Consider the following 17,496-nt stretch of genomic DNA (forward strand, 5'->3'; position numbering starts at 1 on the left):
TTTATTATATTTTTATTATTATTTATTTTATTTTAAATAATTTATAATTTTTTTTTTTAATTTCATCATCTTTTGATTATTTTTAATGTGTTAGATTTAGTTTTTATTTTTTTATTACTATTTATTTTGTTTTTAATCTTTTTTTATTGATTTTTTTTCAATTACATCCCTTAACATTTGATTTCATGTAATTTTTATATTAGATTTTGTCCTTATTTTTTATTTGTTTTATTTTAGATCCTTTTTTATTGAAGCTTTCTTTTTCAATTTCTTCTCTTAATATTTTGTTTGTCGAGAGTTTAACTTCATGATTTTGTTAGGTTTATCTTCTATAAGATAATCCTGACCTGAAAATCCAGGTCACAGGTTTTAAATGTTAGCCCGGATTGATTTAAATTCTCTTTTTAGGTTAATAATTAATTTTATTTTTAATTTTTTTGATATTGGATTTGTTTGGCAAGTCTAACGTGGATGACCAATATAGTGTACATCTATAACAGATAAGTTCAATATGAGCGTGCATGTGATTTGAGTGTATGCATTTTTTTTTTTAAGTTTTATCACATTGATAGTAATATATATATTTTTTTTAAAAAAGCTCATCAATCTTTTCATCCTATCTATTTTTTTTATCCTTTCTATTTCTTAAAATAAAATGAAAAATAACACGAAATAGATATAAAAAAAAGGGTTAAACTAAAAATAAATTTAAAAATATATAAATTAAATATATAGATTCTGAAATCATGAAGGTCAATTAATTATTTTATCTAAAGAAGAGAGGCTAAAATATAATTAACTTAATTAAAAACTAATGGCATTTAATAAAATATAAAAGTATTTGGAAGTATGGTAAATTTGGCTTGATAAAGACCAATAAAAATGTCTTGAGAGAGTTAAAAAAAAAATAGAGAAAAAGATGCATTACCTAAGGAACAAAAATCTAATCATGGGCCAGACCCATAACCTCAGCAAAACCCGACCCAAGTACCTTATGAATGACATTACTCGCTGCTCGCATGATTACTCAACAACAGTAAAGATTCTGGGACAGGAACTCATCGGCGAGATCGGAAATAACCAAGCAAGCCAACCTTGCTTCCTTAACAAACAGCTGCTGCTGCTGCTACCACCACCACTACTACTACAGGTTCTCTGTCTCTCTTTAACTTCACCTGTTGTCTTGTCGTCTCACCGAGCAAAACTACTACTATTCTTTTTAAGCTTAATGTGATGAACTGTTTAATTTGGCGTTTCGCATCTCTACACTTTCCGATTCTTTCTATCAACTATTTGGTTTTTCAAGGAGTACAAGAGAAAAAGGGAAATTCTTTAAATGGTTTAAATCACTTTCAAAATGCTAAAAAATCAAATGCCCATTTGAAACTTTTACGTTAAAGATGAGATAACGAAAAAACTAATCTTTGCATTGAGAATGGCATATGAATGCTTCTTTTTTCTTATTATTTACTTTTATATTAGAGTTCAATTTGTTACTTATGAATGGAACACGGCATTGTAATTGAATGTTGGTCTTTTCTTTTCTTTTCTTTTTTTGAGCAGTCGAAGGGGCTGAACCTGAGATATGGTTATAGCTGTGGTGGCATTGATTTTTGGGGTCTTATTGGGAGTTTTTATTTTGATTCCAAGAAACCGTAAATCTGGTATTGCTTCCTCTCCTGCTTTCTTCTCTTCTTTGGGCATTACTCAATAATTTAATATATGCTCTGTTTGATTGCTGGAAGTTTGCCTAATGCAGCTCAAACAGAAAAGGCTTATTCGAATGAGAACAGAATTAAGGTGCGTCTCTAGCCTAATATTATAGATCCTAAATTTTTGTCATTGGAAACAAGAGAAAGGAAGCATGGGTTGGGAAGGGGAACGCATGCATGTTCTGCATTATATATATCAGTTGCTTAATTTTTATGACTTAATATTATAGATCCTAAGTTTTAAAGATCAGCTTTATTATGTGGAAAGTACTTTAATTTATGAATGTAGATGTGATTCACTTACATGCCTTTATTTTTATTCTTTTGGTCTTTTCAAATATAAGTTCTTGTTCAAAGCTGATGTTGTTGTTCCTTTTCTTTTTCTTGGTTACAAAGGAGAGGTTCAATCTTGAGACCTCGTGGGGGGAGGGGGGACACTAATGTTACTTGAGTTACAGGTCCTTGGCTTGTTTTATTAAGTTGGGAGTGTTATTATTGAACTCTCATTTGTCTTGAACAATTTTTTTCATGCTCTTAGGCATCCAAGACTTTCAGTAAAGCTGAAGTCTCTCTGCATAACAAGAGAACTGATTGTTGGATCATTATTAAGGACAAGGTATGGCCTGAGTTCATTGCTTAATTCTCCATGTGAATCCCGGAGTGTGTGATAATATTGTTCTAATTTTTTGTTTTCTTTCACTTGTTTTCTATGATTCCAGGTGTATGATGTTACCTCATATGTAGAAGAACACCCAGGTGGGGATGCCATCCTAGCACATGCTGGAGATGATTCAACTGAAGGGTTTTTTGGGTATGTATCTACCAAGCTGAATTAGTTTTCCATACTTACAAGTGATCTGGTAGTAACATAAATGTTTCCCCATGAGTCTGTGCACATGTATTTAAAGAATCTTTTATCACATGACTGCCCTTGTGAGCCTTGTTCTTGACTCTGAATTATATAAGATCATTGCAGCGGTGCTTGGACTATAACAACTCCATGCATTGCTTAAACTATTTAGTCAATTTGTAAAGATCTGTCAAACTTTGAGCTGGGGTTGCACAGCTTTCCCTTAACTGTGTGAAGACATTAATTCCAATTTTTAATTCTACATTTGCAGGCCGCAACATGCTACACGAGTGTTTGACATGATCGGTGACTTCTACATTGCTGATCTTAAGCAGTAACATTTGTTGCAGATTTTAGTTTGTAAAATTATCCAGAGAAGTGTGCTTCAAAAACATTATTTTAGCCATTCATGTCACATTGGTTTGTATCATTCTGACTTTTACAATCGGTGCTTTTTTAGAGACCATCAAGCAGTTGTCGGCCTCTATCAAACTGTGTGATTTCATGGTGTAAGCCTTACGAACCAGAAATTGCAAGGTCATAACAAGAACGAACAACATGATAATCGTCAAGCAGGTTTTCAATCGATTGTGGCATTCCATGTATCTTTCTACTCATTCTAGAGAAGACACTAAAATATGGAGATCCAACAGACCAATGCTATATGGCTGCACCATGCCACTATAAAAGGTTTTGACCATTACAAAATTAGGGTGTAAATCCTTTAAATGAAATTCTTGCTCGCATCTATTTGGTTTACTTTCTGTCTCCACTGCCTTGCAATTTAAAACATTGATGCGACTCTGCCTTGCAATTTCCCATCCTCAATCTCAGATTTTATGTGGCCAAGCCCATCTAAAAGCATAAAATGCACAATTTTTTTCTGCAATGCTCAGATCATGCATCCATGGACCATGCATTCCCATGCCAGTTGTTGCCAGTCCCGTGTCTAATAAAACTGATTTCTGGGAGCGTTCAGACTTGAGACTTGGGAAAAATAACAAGAGCACTATGAAAAAAAACTTGCCCACGGATGAATTTGGTGAATATTTGTCAACTGCGGATAATACAAATACCTTCTTGGGGCAGCAGAACTCACATTTGATTTATAAAAAAAAAATAGATTACAGAAGAAATGTGTGCATAGTACAAAACCAACCCAGACTGATCAGAGGAACTGAAGCATCAAATTTGATTTAAAAAAAAATGAGACTAAATTCCTAAAACACTAAAATCAATCAATCAATGGGGCTAAACCAACCTATCCAAGAGTACCATTTAATCCACCAATACTATTTGTTTCCCAAACCTTAACTACCCCACCAGATCTTAAAAGGTGGCAAAGAATTCATAAGATTTTTAGTTTGCCAAGCCCATCTCTAAACATCAAATTTCTTAGGTTGTTGCCACTGTTCCAAACTTCTAAGCAAACCACCAAGGAAAGATGGTTTGGGAGGAGCTGCCTTCTTCCCATATAAATGTTTCCATGCCAAGTCTGTGTATTTAGGGCCCTTATCCTTGCTTCTTTCAATCTGCAAAAGAACATAAACTGCTGCTCAGAGAGTACCAACCACGCAGTTTGCCTCATTGCACAATCTGTACCTTTTTCAACCATGATAAATCTTAATAATTCAATCCAAGCATTAGGAGTACCAAAAAAAAAACTAAAACAGACTATTTTAGTTCTTACATGGCAATTCAAAAGGTTTCAAAAATTATAAAAATATAATTTTATCTAAAAAGAACAGCATGAATGACTCGGGCTATGAGAAGTGAAGGAATCTTCATTTTGGACTCCCTGCCCTTTAAAAAGATCATTTCACTGGTATACAAAAGGGAACCGGTATCTAAAACTCAAATTAAAATCTGAAATCTGATTTACTCAAACACGCGCAGCTACAACAAGCTACTTTTAAAATAGGGAAAGTTGCACTTTCTAAATTCACAAAAGATCTTTGTGGGCGTACCTTGTTTATCTTTCCATCCTTCAAGTAATACCGGACACCAGACCAATTGATAGACTGAGAAAAATGGGAACGGAATGCAGATATTGGATATAAAAAGTTATCCACCAGCATTGCAATAAATACCTGTCAAAGACAAATCATTTTTCTTAGTAAGAAGTTGCCATCATAATGGCCCAATCACAGTATGTAAGTTGATTTTCTTCTATGTTTGAGTTATGGATAGACTTCTCTGATGCAAATTTCAATGCAATGGTTTTCAATGAAAATATAATTACAGCTTGCAATAAAGGTGGCAATAAAAGTGTTTGAACCATAATATAATGTCCACAATAAAGTCTAGCAAGACCGCATTTGTGTGAAATAAACAAGTACTTACTAGGACCCAGTTATAAGTAGCAAGAGAGAGTCGGGGTGCCTCAGGGGAAAGTATGTTGCATAGTTGAACTTCTATCCTTGTCAAGTTCCACATTGAGAAAAGTTCAATAAAGGTGCATGCAGCTAGGCAGCTGACTAGTAACAACCCTGAGGAAAAGCATTTTGCTTAGTGTAAAACTATATATTTTTTCGTGTATTGTGTAAGAACAACATCAAAGCCCTTATGTAATAATGGTATCTAGCTCTGACTTCTTATTCCTAGTATATGTTATTTTTTTCTGGGCATATTGCAACCTCCACTTGTGAACGGAAAGAGGGAAATTTAATTGATGGATCCATAGACAGGCAAAAGTGCCAAAAATGTCTAGTACCCTGAATTCAAAAGCTAGAGACCCAACCCATGGCACTGTCATATCTGGGCTAGACATGATGGGTATTTGTAATGGCTTTATACATCAGTTACTCCAACATTTTAGTATATTATGTTATAATGAATTAAGTGCATGGTGATGCACTGACTTATGATACAAAAAAGCAGACATCAGCATCATCTTTTAATCTTTGTTAATGCATTATCACATGTTTAATAATCCACGTTTGGTCTCATAGGGCTATCATAAATATAATAAAATAAAATATTCCAAAACTTATCCATATAAACACCCCTCACTCCCCACCCCACATCACACTAACAGGGGTAAAAAAGTTGCTTCTGAATAAACACTGTACCAGAAAAGGAAAAGTTGATGTGCTCACCATTAGAAACAAATGTAGTTTCCTCACGAGCATATCCTTGGATATAGATTCGCAGTGCTGCTGCAACATGGGTCAAGGCCATAAGGTATGGCATTACGAATCCCCATGATAAATAGCAGTGCGAAGAAAATAATGCACGGTTCATTATCCAGTTAACCTTAAACATATATGATTCCAAGACAAAAGTTTGCTTCCTCAAGTAATTCCAGTACCTAGACAAAGTCAATAAATCAACGTTGAATGAAATATAGCACATTTAAGTCTAAGCTAGTGAATATCACAAACCTTGAAAAGCTGAGATCACTGGATAGGGGGTGAGGAAAAACAGCAACAGGCGGGGATGTTATGAGCTTCTTATGAGCACCTGTGAAAAAATCATAAAGTTTGCGATGAAAAATTTGGCACCATATGATAGGATAAAGTTGTGAAGTGAAGACTGAGAGAGCTGATTCTATGTCCAAAAAATTGTCTTCATAGAAAGTTGATTACCCGCTACAGCTGCAAGTGTCATGTCATCAGAATATCCCCCATCTCGAAGTCCAGATACCACACCACAGCAGTCATATCTAAAATCATCAGCATGCATCTGAAAAATAATCTAGAGCAATCAAAAACCATCTCAATCATATGCACATAATCTTAGAAGGTAGTAGAAGTTACTTGCCATCATGCACCCTCCCCACAGAAAGAATGTTTTTCCACCGGTGGCAAACCCCATCGAACAAGGCTGATGGAAAATATTTGACATGTGAACAAGTTAATTAAATAAGTGAAAATGAACAAAGCTTTGGTAATTTCAAAAGCAAGGTAGTAATTAAAAGTCATAACAGTATCAGCCTACAAATTCACAGTTGCACGCACTCCAGTAGTTTGCTTGAAAGAAACACAAGTTCATGTGGACTTACATCTCTGCCCCAAACAACCACAAAGAATATGATCATACCTTTCCCAAGATACAAACATTATACTTTGCAATGCAAATATAAGCAATTAAAGGGCCACATGGAGTTTAAGTTTCTGGAAATGTTCAAGGTATATAATTTCATTAAGTCTCATGGTTACATTTGTTTTCTTTCAAATCTCTGAGTTGGGAACATCGCATGTTTTCTAACAAAATGCTTGGGACAGATGACGCTGTAACTGGTATCATATGTTCATCGATTCACCAACTTGCAGTAAATAATGCCGCGAGTCATCTACTATCATTTAGTGATTAAGAACTGAAAGACTGGAATGAAGCAGTAACTTTGCTAGTAATACCATAATGAAATAAATAATTTTAAAAGCACTAATGTCATAAAGCTCAGAAAATGAATTATCAAAATTACAGGAAGGTCATATAAGGTGCTATACCATGTGATATTCATAGATGCAGTAACTTCCTAAGCTCCCAGAAGGTAGATCAAGAGGATATCCAGTTTGAATAAATATCTGCATTCCAATTGCCAAAAACTTAGGATTATAAGATGAAAATAATGCAGCTCACTACAAACATGACCATATCAAAGACCCATACCTCAGGATTTTTTTCCATCTCAGCAGTGAGGGCCCCAATTGAACCAGGGTGCAGCCTAATATCATCATCCAAAAACAACACATACTTGCTGTCTTTGTGCATTTGCTCCACACCAATCTTTACAACAGCATAATAATGCACTGGTGAAATTCCAAACAAATGTGTGGCTCTAGAGGAGACCAATAAATAGAATTTATGCAACAAGCATAAAGTGGACCAACTTTTATATAAGCTTTTGAAATCCTAGTTTTCTAAAATACAACTTGCAAAAGCATCACACAGCATCAGTCCCTTTTGGCAACTAGTCTAAGCATAAACTCCTACTTAATAAAAAAATTGGAATTTATATATAGACTTGTCCTAGCAACAAATGCTGCATTGCATCACATTGTAAGACACAGAAACGAAGTATGAACACAAATGAGGTTAAGGTAACAGTATAAGAGGTAGTGCTAGAAACCAATAAACTAATGGTAAACTTGTTGCATACCAACTGGTTGTGAATTTTCTGACTACAAGTCGTTGATAAGCCGGCTACCACAACTCTAGCATCAATGTTATCCTGCTCACATGAAATATAATTACACATCAAGAAAAAAGGTAATTCACAAAAAAGGTAATTCACAGAATCAACATGTATCTAAAGGATGCAAGAGACAAAAATGCAGTGACAGCATTACTAATTTTCACAACATCAATAAAATGAGAGCCTATGTGTTTCTGTGCAAAAGTATATCTGTTGGTCCATACTTCATATTTTCATACTAGCAAAAATGTTTGTTGACTAGGAGCAAAACTCGTGATTTTTGTTAAAAGAAATGGAGATGAACACATTTTACTATGAATGGACATAATTAATGATGTTCTATTAAATGATGGAATTTCAAAGATGGACAAATAAATTGAGAACTAAAAAACCAATTACATGGGTGTCAAATCATATACTGCAACTAATTACTATTTAATTTCTCTCAGTACTGGTACTGGAGAATCCATGTTTTGAAGCAAAAGGTACGCCAGTGAAAGCAAAAATATACCTTGATATCTGATATTAAGCGAGAAACAGCATGGTAAGCAGGGTCTTCAGTACTTTCCACAACAAAAAGGAATTCTAGAGGACCTCCATAAAGAGATATTACCTGCACTTAACAATACCTAAGTCATAATCAATGACTCACTTAACATTGCACAACTTCTTCCAGTCAAAAGTAAAGGAAGAGCATAACTACAACAAGCAGGAATGCATAAACCCTAACAAACAAAATCATAAAAGACTTTATCAAGATGTCTACATATCAGCTCGAAGCAGAAAATGAAACCTGTTTTCTGAGAATCTACAGATCTAGGAAACAAAGAGAGCCATAAAAAAATGGAAGGAAGAAAATATTTCAAAACTAGACTATGAAACACGCAGCACATACTCGTTTGACTCAAACTCTTTTCCACCCAAACAAAGAATGGGAAAATCAGTTGTTTAACTAATTTGATGAAGACAGCAGCAAAAACGGAAAAGGGTTAGCGGCTTTCATGGGAAAGAAGCAAAAGAAAGAAAAGGCACCTACTTGACTTCTCCAATTGTGTAGATTATGTTCTCCAAACCCCTTTAAAGGCATAACCACTGAAACTCTAGGCAGATTGGCCTGATAAGAGTGCTCAAGTTCATTAATATCTTGACAAAGAAATGCCAAGCTGTTGCCAGCTCTCATACTATCTTTTATCCGTCTGATCTCTCTATTCCTGTCAGAAAGAAGAAAATGTTGGTGACAAAACGATTCATGCATGCAAAGACAAGCCATAAATAAATGATAACGAAAGACAAATACATTAAAAATCATTTTTAAAAACTATATTCAGTACATCTCAATACCTGACATAAGCAGCACAAGCCCACCCAAAAGCAAGAGTTAAGCAAATTACACATCCCTACATCAGGAACAACATGGAGAAAGAGAGAAGAGGGTGGTGAAGAGCTGGTAAAATTAAAATAAAACCCCAAAAGAAAGCACCTTTTTGCTTTTCTAGGATTAAGAATAGGAAAAAATAAATAAATAAATCTCACTCAATGTTTATTGATATATTGAAACTAATGCCTCATGCTTCTAAAATGCCCCAGAAAATCAGGGTCCAATGAACTTTTAGATACCGGGTTTAGAAAAAAAAAAAAAAGAAGAAGAAGAGAGAAACAAGGTTAGCCCAATGCACTTGGCAAGTTTGCAGAACAATAATTACTTAAATCACGTCCCAGATATAATTAATCTAAGCATTTCCTTTCCTAATCCCATTCGATCAGTCACTGTCATAATAATTTAATGTCGCCCAAAAAGAATAAAAAAAAAGTTGAAAACTTTGAAATACATGCAATCTAATTCAATCCATTACGTAATTCTTTTTTTTAATTAACTTCCAAAGAAGATCAGATCCTAATAAATAAATAAGAGAGACAAACAATAAGGAAATTCAAAGCTAAAAAAATTGAAATTCAATCCACTGCATTCCAAGAAGAAAAGAAAATCAGGAAAATAAACGTGGAGTTACGCGTCAGCATTGTAAGAAAGGAACAAAACGGGGTGGATCTGAAATAGAAAGAAAGAGAAGAAACAAACCTGAATCTGAACAAAAACAGCCAGAGGACTACAAAATGCTTTACTCAGAGAGAAGAGGACACTATCCATTGCCTCCGACATTGCTTCCCCCCCCTCTCTCTCTCTCTGTAAGAATACAATAAATTTATTTATTTGTTCAAATCTCCATAGAGGAGAAGGGAAGGGAGAGAGCAAAGAGGGGCAAGAAGAAGAGCGGTGAGCTAGAGAAGACGAGACTTTTATACTAATAATTGTACGAAAATTTAATACAGTGATTAATTTTGCTTTCCATTTATCTCTCTTTCTCTCCCCCTTGTTTTCGGCGGTTTGTTTGGGAATTAAAATTTGCAGAGGGAGATTTGGGAGAGGGAGAGACCGTTAGATGTATTTGGTGATGTACAGGTCAGGGCGACAGAGAGACGGAAGCTGCGCCAATCAGCAACCAGAAAAATATATATATTGAATAACGGTACTCTATATTTGTTAATGTTTTATTCTTAACCCTATATTTTATTTTATTTTATTATTATCTCCATAATTTCTTATAATGTTTCAATTTCTTCCTTAATCGCTAAATACTACCGAACAAAAAGCTGGCTGTATGCAGATTTTATTTTACTCGCTCTCTCTTTTTTTCCGTCAAATTGGCATATATTTTAATAATTTTTTTGAAAAAAAGCTTGAGGAAAAATTAAAAAGTGGACTGTTTAAGGGTGACGTGGGAAAATCATAAATCATAGGGGTAGAATTGGGATATTGTTGAATCTATAGGGGTGAAAATAAAGTTGACCTATTGAACAACGAGAGATCACGTTTGGGAGTGACTCGTGTGTGTGGATATGACAGCTGGCACGTGTGGGATTTGTGAAGGGCAAAAAGGGAACCCTCGTTTTCTATTGTTTTAATTTTTTTTATTAATTTGAGAGAGAAATAGGGGTAAAAGATGCTGCTCTGTGATCCGAATCTTCCCTCATTCGCTGTCCCTTTCATGACACCTTGTCATTTGTTTTCCCCACCTTTTTTTAATGTTTTTTTAACTGATAAAGTATAAGACTCTATGCTACTGACGTGGCATATGTTCTGTCTTCTCTCCACTTAGGAAAATCCGATGTCATTAATATAAAAGATAAATACATCATAATTACAAAATCCAAGAGAAAAGGCAAGGTCGTCATTTCCTTAATGTTTAAGTTTCTTCACAACGTTCAAAGAAGCGTGGCATTAGCAGCAAGCTTTTTTAATTTATCGTAGGGATCAACACGTGCGATACGGTAAATGGGTTGGTTTAGTCATATCTTATTTATAACTTTCTTAATTCCCTTTCAAGAAAAAATTAATATATAGGTGTTGAATTTTGGTTTTTTGTGTTTTGAATTGTATTTAGAAGTGTTTTAAAAATATATATAATTTTAAGTGTTTTGTAATTAAAATAAAAATATTTTAAAAAAAATTTCATCTACCACAATATCAAACACACGTATTAATGCTCAGCAAGACTTGTCATCTTCTAAATTTTTTTTTTGTAAATTTATATTCTATCATGTTCTTTTAAAAATAAAATCAAATATAAATTATTAAATTTAAATTGAATAAAAATAATTTAATTCATAATAATAAAAGTAGTAACAACTCAAACATAATAATATTATTATTATTATTATTATTATTATCAAACTCAAAAACACATTTCTAACTGGATTGAAAACATATTTTCGTCATAAAACTAAAAATAAAAGATCCGGTGTCAAGAAAGCCCATGTGGAGCCGTGAATAACGTGGAATGTCATGTTTTCAGGCCACATGACCTTGCAGCCAGATAAAGGCGGTGCAATGGGGGGTGGAGCCAGAAATCCAGTCAGTCATGGTGGGTGGTATTTCTAACAATTTGGAAGACGTCAAGAGGAGGAATAAAATCGCAAACAAGTTTCGGTTTTTGGGAAGAAATGGACTGTCAATAAGCTGGCTGGTTTGACATGTCATCATCATACAGGGAAGATGATAGTCGACTTGGTGCTAGACTGGGTCACATGGTTGCCAGCTCTTGCTTCCCCCATGGATCATGCTAGCAGAGATAGATCCCAGCTTTATAGCCTGGCCCAGCCAGCGCAGATTTAGTTTTTTTGATTGCTTCTTGCTAATTTCAACGAAACCTACCAGTTTATCTAAACGTTGACGGAGTTTGTTTGGTATTTTGGTAGCTTTTATGATTGTAATTTTAAAAAAATTATTTTATAAAAAATATTTTTGGATGAGGTTGATTTGATATTTATATATGTTTAGTTAAAATTATAGTTGAAATTTAGGCTGAATAAAAGATAATTTAATGTGTTTGGTTAAGAATACTTTTTAAATTGAGGTTATAAAATAACTAAAAAAGATATATATTAATATTGATGGTTTTTAATTTAAATATTGTAGATTTAACTATTGCTATTATATCATGAAATAAAAATAATTCTTTATATAAAATATTTTTTATTGTTCCATTAAACTATCTACAATTTCATCACTACAGTTTTCATGGTTTTTTGAGCGTGAAACAAAATCAGGTAAAATATTATCATGAATAAAATTAGAATTACGATCAAGTTCTGTAAATGCTACGTCATTACGTGATCTCTTTCTAATTGATATAGTGTTATTAAACATTAATTTTTCAAATAAAATATAATTAAAAATTCTATGTGAACAATGAGTGCGGAGTGAATTAATGCAGAGCGAATTTAATTCACTTTGCACTCATTGTTTACATTACAAAAGTGAACTGCAGAGAAAGTCATGCAAAATGCCTCTGAAAAAAAATTAGGACCCCGCATGATCATTTTGCCACATGGCAGATTTTAATTACAAGGACCTCCTAATTTCTCCCCTCTACTCCCAACCACTTCCGCACGCTCTCTGAATTAAACTAAACTCTACACAGACAATATTTTTAGCTTTAAGTGTTTGGTATTGCGGTTGCGGTTGCTGTTGTGGTTGTGATTCGAAAAAAATTATTTTATAAAAAATATTTTTAGTTGAGGTTGGTTTGGAAAAATATATGTTTGGTTAAAACTGTGGTTGAAACTGAAATTGAGTAAAAAATAGTTTAATGTGTTTGGTTAAAAAAATGTTTTTCAAATTGAGGTTATAAAAAATTATATATATATATATATATATATATATATATATATATATATATATATATTAATATTGATGGTTTTTAATTTAAATATTGTAGATTTAACTACTATTATTACATTATTAAATAAATAATATTTTATATCAAATACTTTTTATTATTCCATTAAATTATCTATAATTTCATCACGTATGAAATTCATCTGATAAGGACTATAGTTTCCATGGTTTTTTGAGCGTGCAACAAAATCAAGTAAAATATCATCAGAAACAGAATTGGAATTGCGCAAATTCCACAAGTGTTACGTCATCATGCGATGTTCTTCTAATTTATGTAGTGTTATTAAATAATATTAAACATTATTTTTTTGAGTAAAACACAATTTTAAAAAAATTAAATTTTTTTTACCAGGTCGGACGCGGTCCAATAAATTTTACTCGCATGAATAGTGAAAAAAAATTCACCTAGCACTGTTCACGTGAACAGTGCCAGGTGAATGCTTCTCGTGGGTGAATTATAATTCACCTGACATCACCTGGCATGGGCACTGTTATGAACAGTGCCCATGTGAATTACAAGAGAAGCAGCTCTCAGCTGCTTGTGCAAAACACCGGTTTGATACAAAAAATTATGGGACCCACTAAATAATAAATTGCTGTTTACATGTTACCAAACATCTGGTTTACACGCTTTGCTTTAAAAACAAAAGCTACCGCGTAAACAAACACTATAAGCAGTGCATATTTTAATTACAGGACCACCTAATTTCTCCCCTCTACTCCCAACCACTTCCACACGCTCTTTGAATTAAACTCTGCACGGGTGATATTTTTAGCTTTGAGAAGATAAGCGGTGCAGAACGCTGGCAAAAATAACGAAAAGTAGCAATTTTTAGCTTTAGCAAAAACTACGTCATGAACTTCTTTTTTAGTGGGATCCATCTCTAAATCAAACATTAACTTCTTTATCCAAACAAATATAAATTATGATTGTGGCAAAACACAGCAAAAACCACAATACGAAACGCAGTTTAGGGGTGGACGGTTGTGGTTGTTTTTTAAATTATTTTTTATTTAAAAATATATTAAAATAATAATTTTTAAAAATTATTTTTGATATCAATAAAATATAAAAAAATATTAATTTGAAACAAAAAAAATAAAAAAAAATTAATTTTTTTAAAAAATGCTTTTGAAAAAAAAAAAAGGGTGTGAATCTCCATCCACATCAGAAGTGTGTTTTCTTAAAACTAATCGAGCTGATATTGTCAATTTGCTCAAGAAACCAGAAAAAAACACGAGCAGGATATTTCAAACTTCAAACCTGAGAAGTGGGGGATGAGAGAGAAGGCAACAAATAATCCATAAAAAATCAAAGAGCAACTGCGTTTGGTATTGTGGTTTTCAAAACTAGTCATGTGCGACTTCTCAGGCACAACAACGTTTTTTTTTTTGGTTATATCTTTTTTTATATGTGTTTTTTAAAAATAATTTTTTTAATTTGTATTTGGATTGATACCTCTTCTTTCTTTTTAAGATTATTTATTTAACATTTTTCTAAGTAGAAGTTGTTTTTTAATTATTTTATATGTATTTAATATTTCAAAAAAATTATTCCAATTCAACTATGAATTTTTTTATATATATACAGGCTTTATTTTTTAAAATTAAAAAAAATTGTTCTTGGTAAGAAAAAAGGACATTTAAGAAGAAAAAGAAAATAAATGTGTGAAATACATGGAAAAGTAGGGGTTAAATATCATATCGATCTATTGTTTACTTTTATAGATATGATTATTTTTTTATTTTAGAATTTGATTAGCAATAACAACTCTTTCTCAGTTTATTAGTTAATGCATTTTAAAATTTATTTTGTTTAATGTAAACAATGTTTTTATGTTTCTTAATTAAGAGAATCATGATATAGTAAAACGCACTCATAACATTGTCTTATTTTTATTCCGTGTTAAAAATTAGCTTGAGATCCTACACACAACGTTGTGTTAACAACTTTTTTTTTTGTATTTATTAACGCATATGATCCTCATTTTATTGTATTATATGTAAGCAATAGTTTTTTTATGCACAATTATATTTTTCCTTGATGTTTAAAAATGCATTAACAACACATACACATTCATCCTTTTGCATTACAAAAAAAAAATATAACCCACTTAGCGCTTGGATTGCCTATATTTTTAGTGTAATTACAAGTATTGGTATTAAAATATTACTATTAGTTTTCTTAATATTCCTTTTTTAGTGTAATTAATTTTTTAGAGTATTAATAGTAAAAATGTTATTGTTTATTTTGTTGATATTATTTTTTTAGTATAATTAATATTAAAAGAACTATATTGTTTTAGTATGATCGATAGTATTGGTATTAAAAATATTATTATTATTTTAGTCTAATTAATAGTGTTGATCTCAAAACTATTGTTATTTATGTTATAAATTTTATTATTTTTATTATAATTAATAAATTTGAAAAAATAATTATTATTAATATTAAAAAAAATTATATTACAAATTTTTACAGTTATTTTTTATAAAAATAAAAAGTAAACCCACCGCGTAGTGTGGCGAATCCAACTATAACAACTATAGTCCGAGTGCCAGCAAGATGTCCAAGTTGAATTATATTAAGCTTGGCAACATGGGAGTTGGTCAATAGTTACAGTGTGTGTTTATTTACTTGACCAACTATATTTAAACTCTAGTTGATCGTAAAAAAACATAACTTTCAGTATTAGTTTAAATAGGCTTAAACAAACATATTTAGCATAATTAAATTTAGATGGTGTTTATTATTAAAGTTCAACTGCATTTTAAAAATAAATAAATTTATTTTTTAATTTTAAATTAATTTTTTGTATATTTTTTGAATTGTTTTGATGTAAAAAATAAATTTTAAATAATAAAAAATAATCTCATTTTAATATATTTCTAAATAAAAATAATAATAATTTTTAAATCACTTTGCAATAAAAAAAGAAGAGGGCTCAACAAAATGCCCCCGAAAGAAAACAGACAATTCCATAGCCTTTTTCCTTGAATGACTGGTCCTCTGGGAAGACTAGAGACCTGTAGAAAATTTGTCTTGCTATCTATTTTTCATAAATCCTATGGAAAAAGTTTGACTACTGTAACAGTTGATTGAATCTCCTTTTAAATTAACACAACTAATTAAAAATATTAGTAGAGGAGCACACTTAAAAATTTTGATAAGATAATACGGTTTATACATGTAAAATAATAAATTTTATAGCTTGTCGTTATTCAGAATAAAGATATTCTTTAAAAAAAATATTAAATAAACAGCAGAAAAAGAGAGATGGGAGAAAAAAAAATCTTAGAAACACATTGAAGTTTCGATTACAACATCACTTGTACTATAAAAAAAAATATTGATAAGACAAATCCAACGACATCAAGAAAAATCATTAATGGTGACCCAAGTAAACCACATTTGTCTTTTGAGGCAATTGTGACCCGAAGGTGCAAGGTGGTCCATTTGTCTTTGGAGACAAATGTGACTCACTCGGGTCATCTTTGATGATCTTCCTTGGTGTAATTGAATTTGTCTCGTTAAGATCTTTCTGATAGTATCGATGGTGTTGTAATCAAAGCTTCGGTATCCCTCCCTCCCCATTTAATATTTTTAAAAGAAACCGTTATTCTGAATAGCAACAAGTTATAAAATTCGTGTTTTCCAATCGCGACATGTATAAACTATGTTATTTTATCAATTTTTTTTTAACTATGTTATCTCGCCAATATTTAAAAAAAAAATGTGCTAAAAACAAAAAATAGCCAGTTGATTGTTGGTTTCAAAAAAAATAAAGAAAAAGAAAAAAGGTTGTTGCATCCTCGCACGACCAAAAACAATTTTTTTTTAAAAAAATGATAGTTTCGTAAAAATTTTGAGAGAATAACATACGTTAAAAAATATTTTAAAAATAACACAGTTTCAACAAAATCACGTTTATGAATATTGATTTTGTACACAACTGCTATTAGAAATATTTTTTATTTCTAATAAATCTATTTTTTACACTTTATATCATTAGAAATATCTAATGATATAAAGTCACAAAAAACACACCAAGAATCTATTTTTTACACTTTATATCATTAGAAAAATCTCGGTAAGACATTTCTTACGACATCTTGGAAGACAAGCAAATGAGATCGTGATTAACCCAAAATTATATCCAAACAAAACCTCTAACCAATTACGACCTTGTTTAGTTTTTTTTTCTTCAAATTAATTTTTTATGGTATTTTTGAATCATTTTGATGTGCTGATATCAAAAATAAATTTAAAAAAATAAAAAAATATATTATTTTAATACACCTAAAATACAACCACTACGCCAAATTTATTGGCAGTTATATATGGATCTTTGGTAACGAAGAAAATCCATAGGAGAAAGAAACTTGGATGCTGAAAATGCAGAAGCAGAAAAATGCCCAAATCTCACGGTTTACTTCATGATGCAACATTTCTCATTTTCCCTGATTAACCAATAAAAGAGAGTAAAGCTAACCCCCAGCCCTCTTCATAACGCTAAATATGCAGAAGATTGAAGTACAGCAGCAAAAGGAAAGACAC

The 17,496-nt window shown here is 31.8% G+C and overlaps 2 protein-coding genes across 4 annotated transcripts; one reads left to right on the top strand and one right to left on the bottom strand.

Moving 5' to 3' along the window:
- Positions 1-983: 983 nt before the first annotated feature.
- LOC7488945 (cytochrome B5-like protein) lies at positions 984-3,028 on the top strand. The gene is made up of 6 exons (XM_002324415.4): positions 984-1,150; positions 1,564-1,664; positions 1,760-1,800; positions 2,251-2,328; positions 2,432-2,523; positions 2,834-3,028. The coding sequence occupies exons 2-6, from the start codon at positions 1,586-1,588 to the stop codon at positions 2,898-2,900; spliced, it is 357 nt and encodes a 118-aa protein (XP_002324451.1). The 5' UTR covers positions 984-1,150; positions 1,564-1,585; the 3' UTR covers positions 2,901-3,028.
- A 598-nt stretch (positions 3,029-3,626) lies between these two features.
- LOC7461561 (uncharacterized) lies at positions 3,627-10,171 on the bottom strand. Of its 3 annotated transcripts, XM_006372004.3 has the most exons (14): positions 9,780-10,169; positions 9,044-9,099; positions 8,739-8,913; positions 8,214-8,315; positions 7,667-7,738; positions 7,177-7,293; positions 7,014-7,091; positions 6,325-6,387; positions 6,150-6,246; positions 5,946-6,024; positions 5,661-5,872; positions 4,906-5,051; positions 4,530-4,652; positions 3,627-4,094 (listed from the first exon to the last, which is right to left on the bottom strand). In XM_006372004.3, the coding sequence occupies exons 1-14, from the start codon at positions 9,858-9,860 to the stop codon at positions 3,942-3,944; spliced, it is 1,554 nt and encodes a 517-aa protein (XP_006372066.1). In that variant the 5' UTR covers positions 9,861-10,169; the 3' UTR covers positions 3,627-3,941. The 3 variants fall into 3 exon arrangements, with proteins under 3 accessions (XP_006372066.1, XP_024446334.1, XP_024446335.1); XM_024590566.2 differs by lacking the exon at positions 6,325-6,387 and having other exon boundaries at positions 9,780-10,171; XM_024590567.2 differs by lacking the exon at positions 9,044-9,099 and having other exon boundaries at positions 9,780-10,168.
- Positions 10,172-17,496: the final 7,325 nt, after the last annotated feature.

This window comes from Populus trichocarpa, chromosome 18, assembly GCF_000002775.5.
Source record: "Populus trichocarpa isolate Nisqually-1 chromosome 18, P.trichocarpa_v4.1, whole genome shotgun sequence".
Taxonomy (NCBI): Eukaryota; Viridiplantae; Streptophyta; class Magnoliopsida; order Malpighiales; family Salicaceae; genus Populus; species Populus trichocarpa.

Bases quoted from the DNA above. Each gene is read 5' to 3' on its own strand.
- LOC7488945 (XM_002324415.4), top strand. From the start codon at position 1,586: ATGGTTATAGCTGTGGTGGCATTGATTTTTGGGGTCTTATTGGGAGTT. The intron at 1,801-2,250 runs GTGCGTCTCTAG...TCATGCTCTTAG, and splicing joins CGAATGAGAACAGAATTAAG to GCATCCAAGACTTTCAGTAA. The intron at 2,329-2,431 runs GTATGGCCTGAG...CTATGATTCCAG, and splicing joins GGATCATTATTAAGGACAAG to GTGTATGATGTTACCTCATA.
- LOC7461561 (XM_006372004.3), bottom strand. From the start codon at position 9,860: ATGTCGGAGGCAATGGATAGTGTCCTCTTCTCTCTGAGTAAAGCATTT. The intron at 9,100-9,779 runs GTTTGTTTCTTC...TTCCTGATGTAG, and splicing joins CTGTTTTTGTTCAGATTCAG to GGATGTGTAATTTGCTTAAC. The intron at 7,294-7,666 runs GTATGCAACAAG...GCTGTTGTAAAG, and splicing joins AGAAAATTCACAACCAGTTG to ATTGGTGTGGAGCAAATGCA.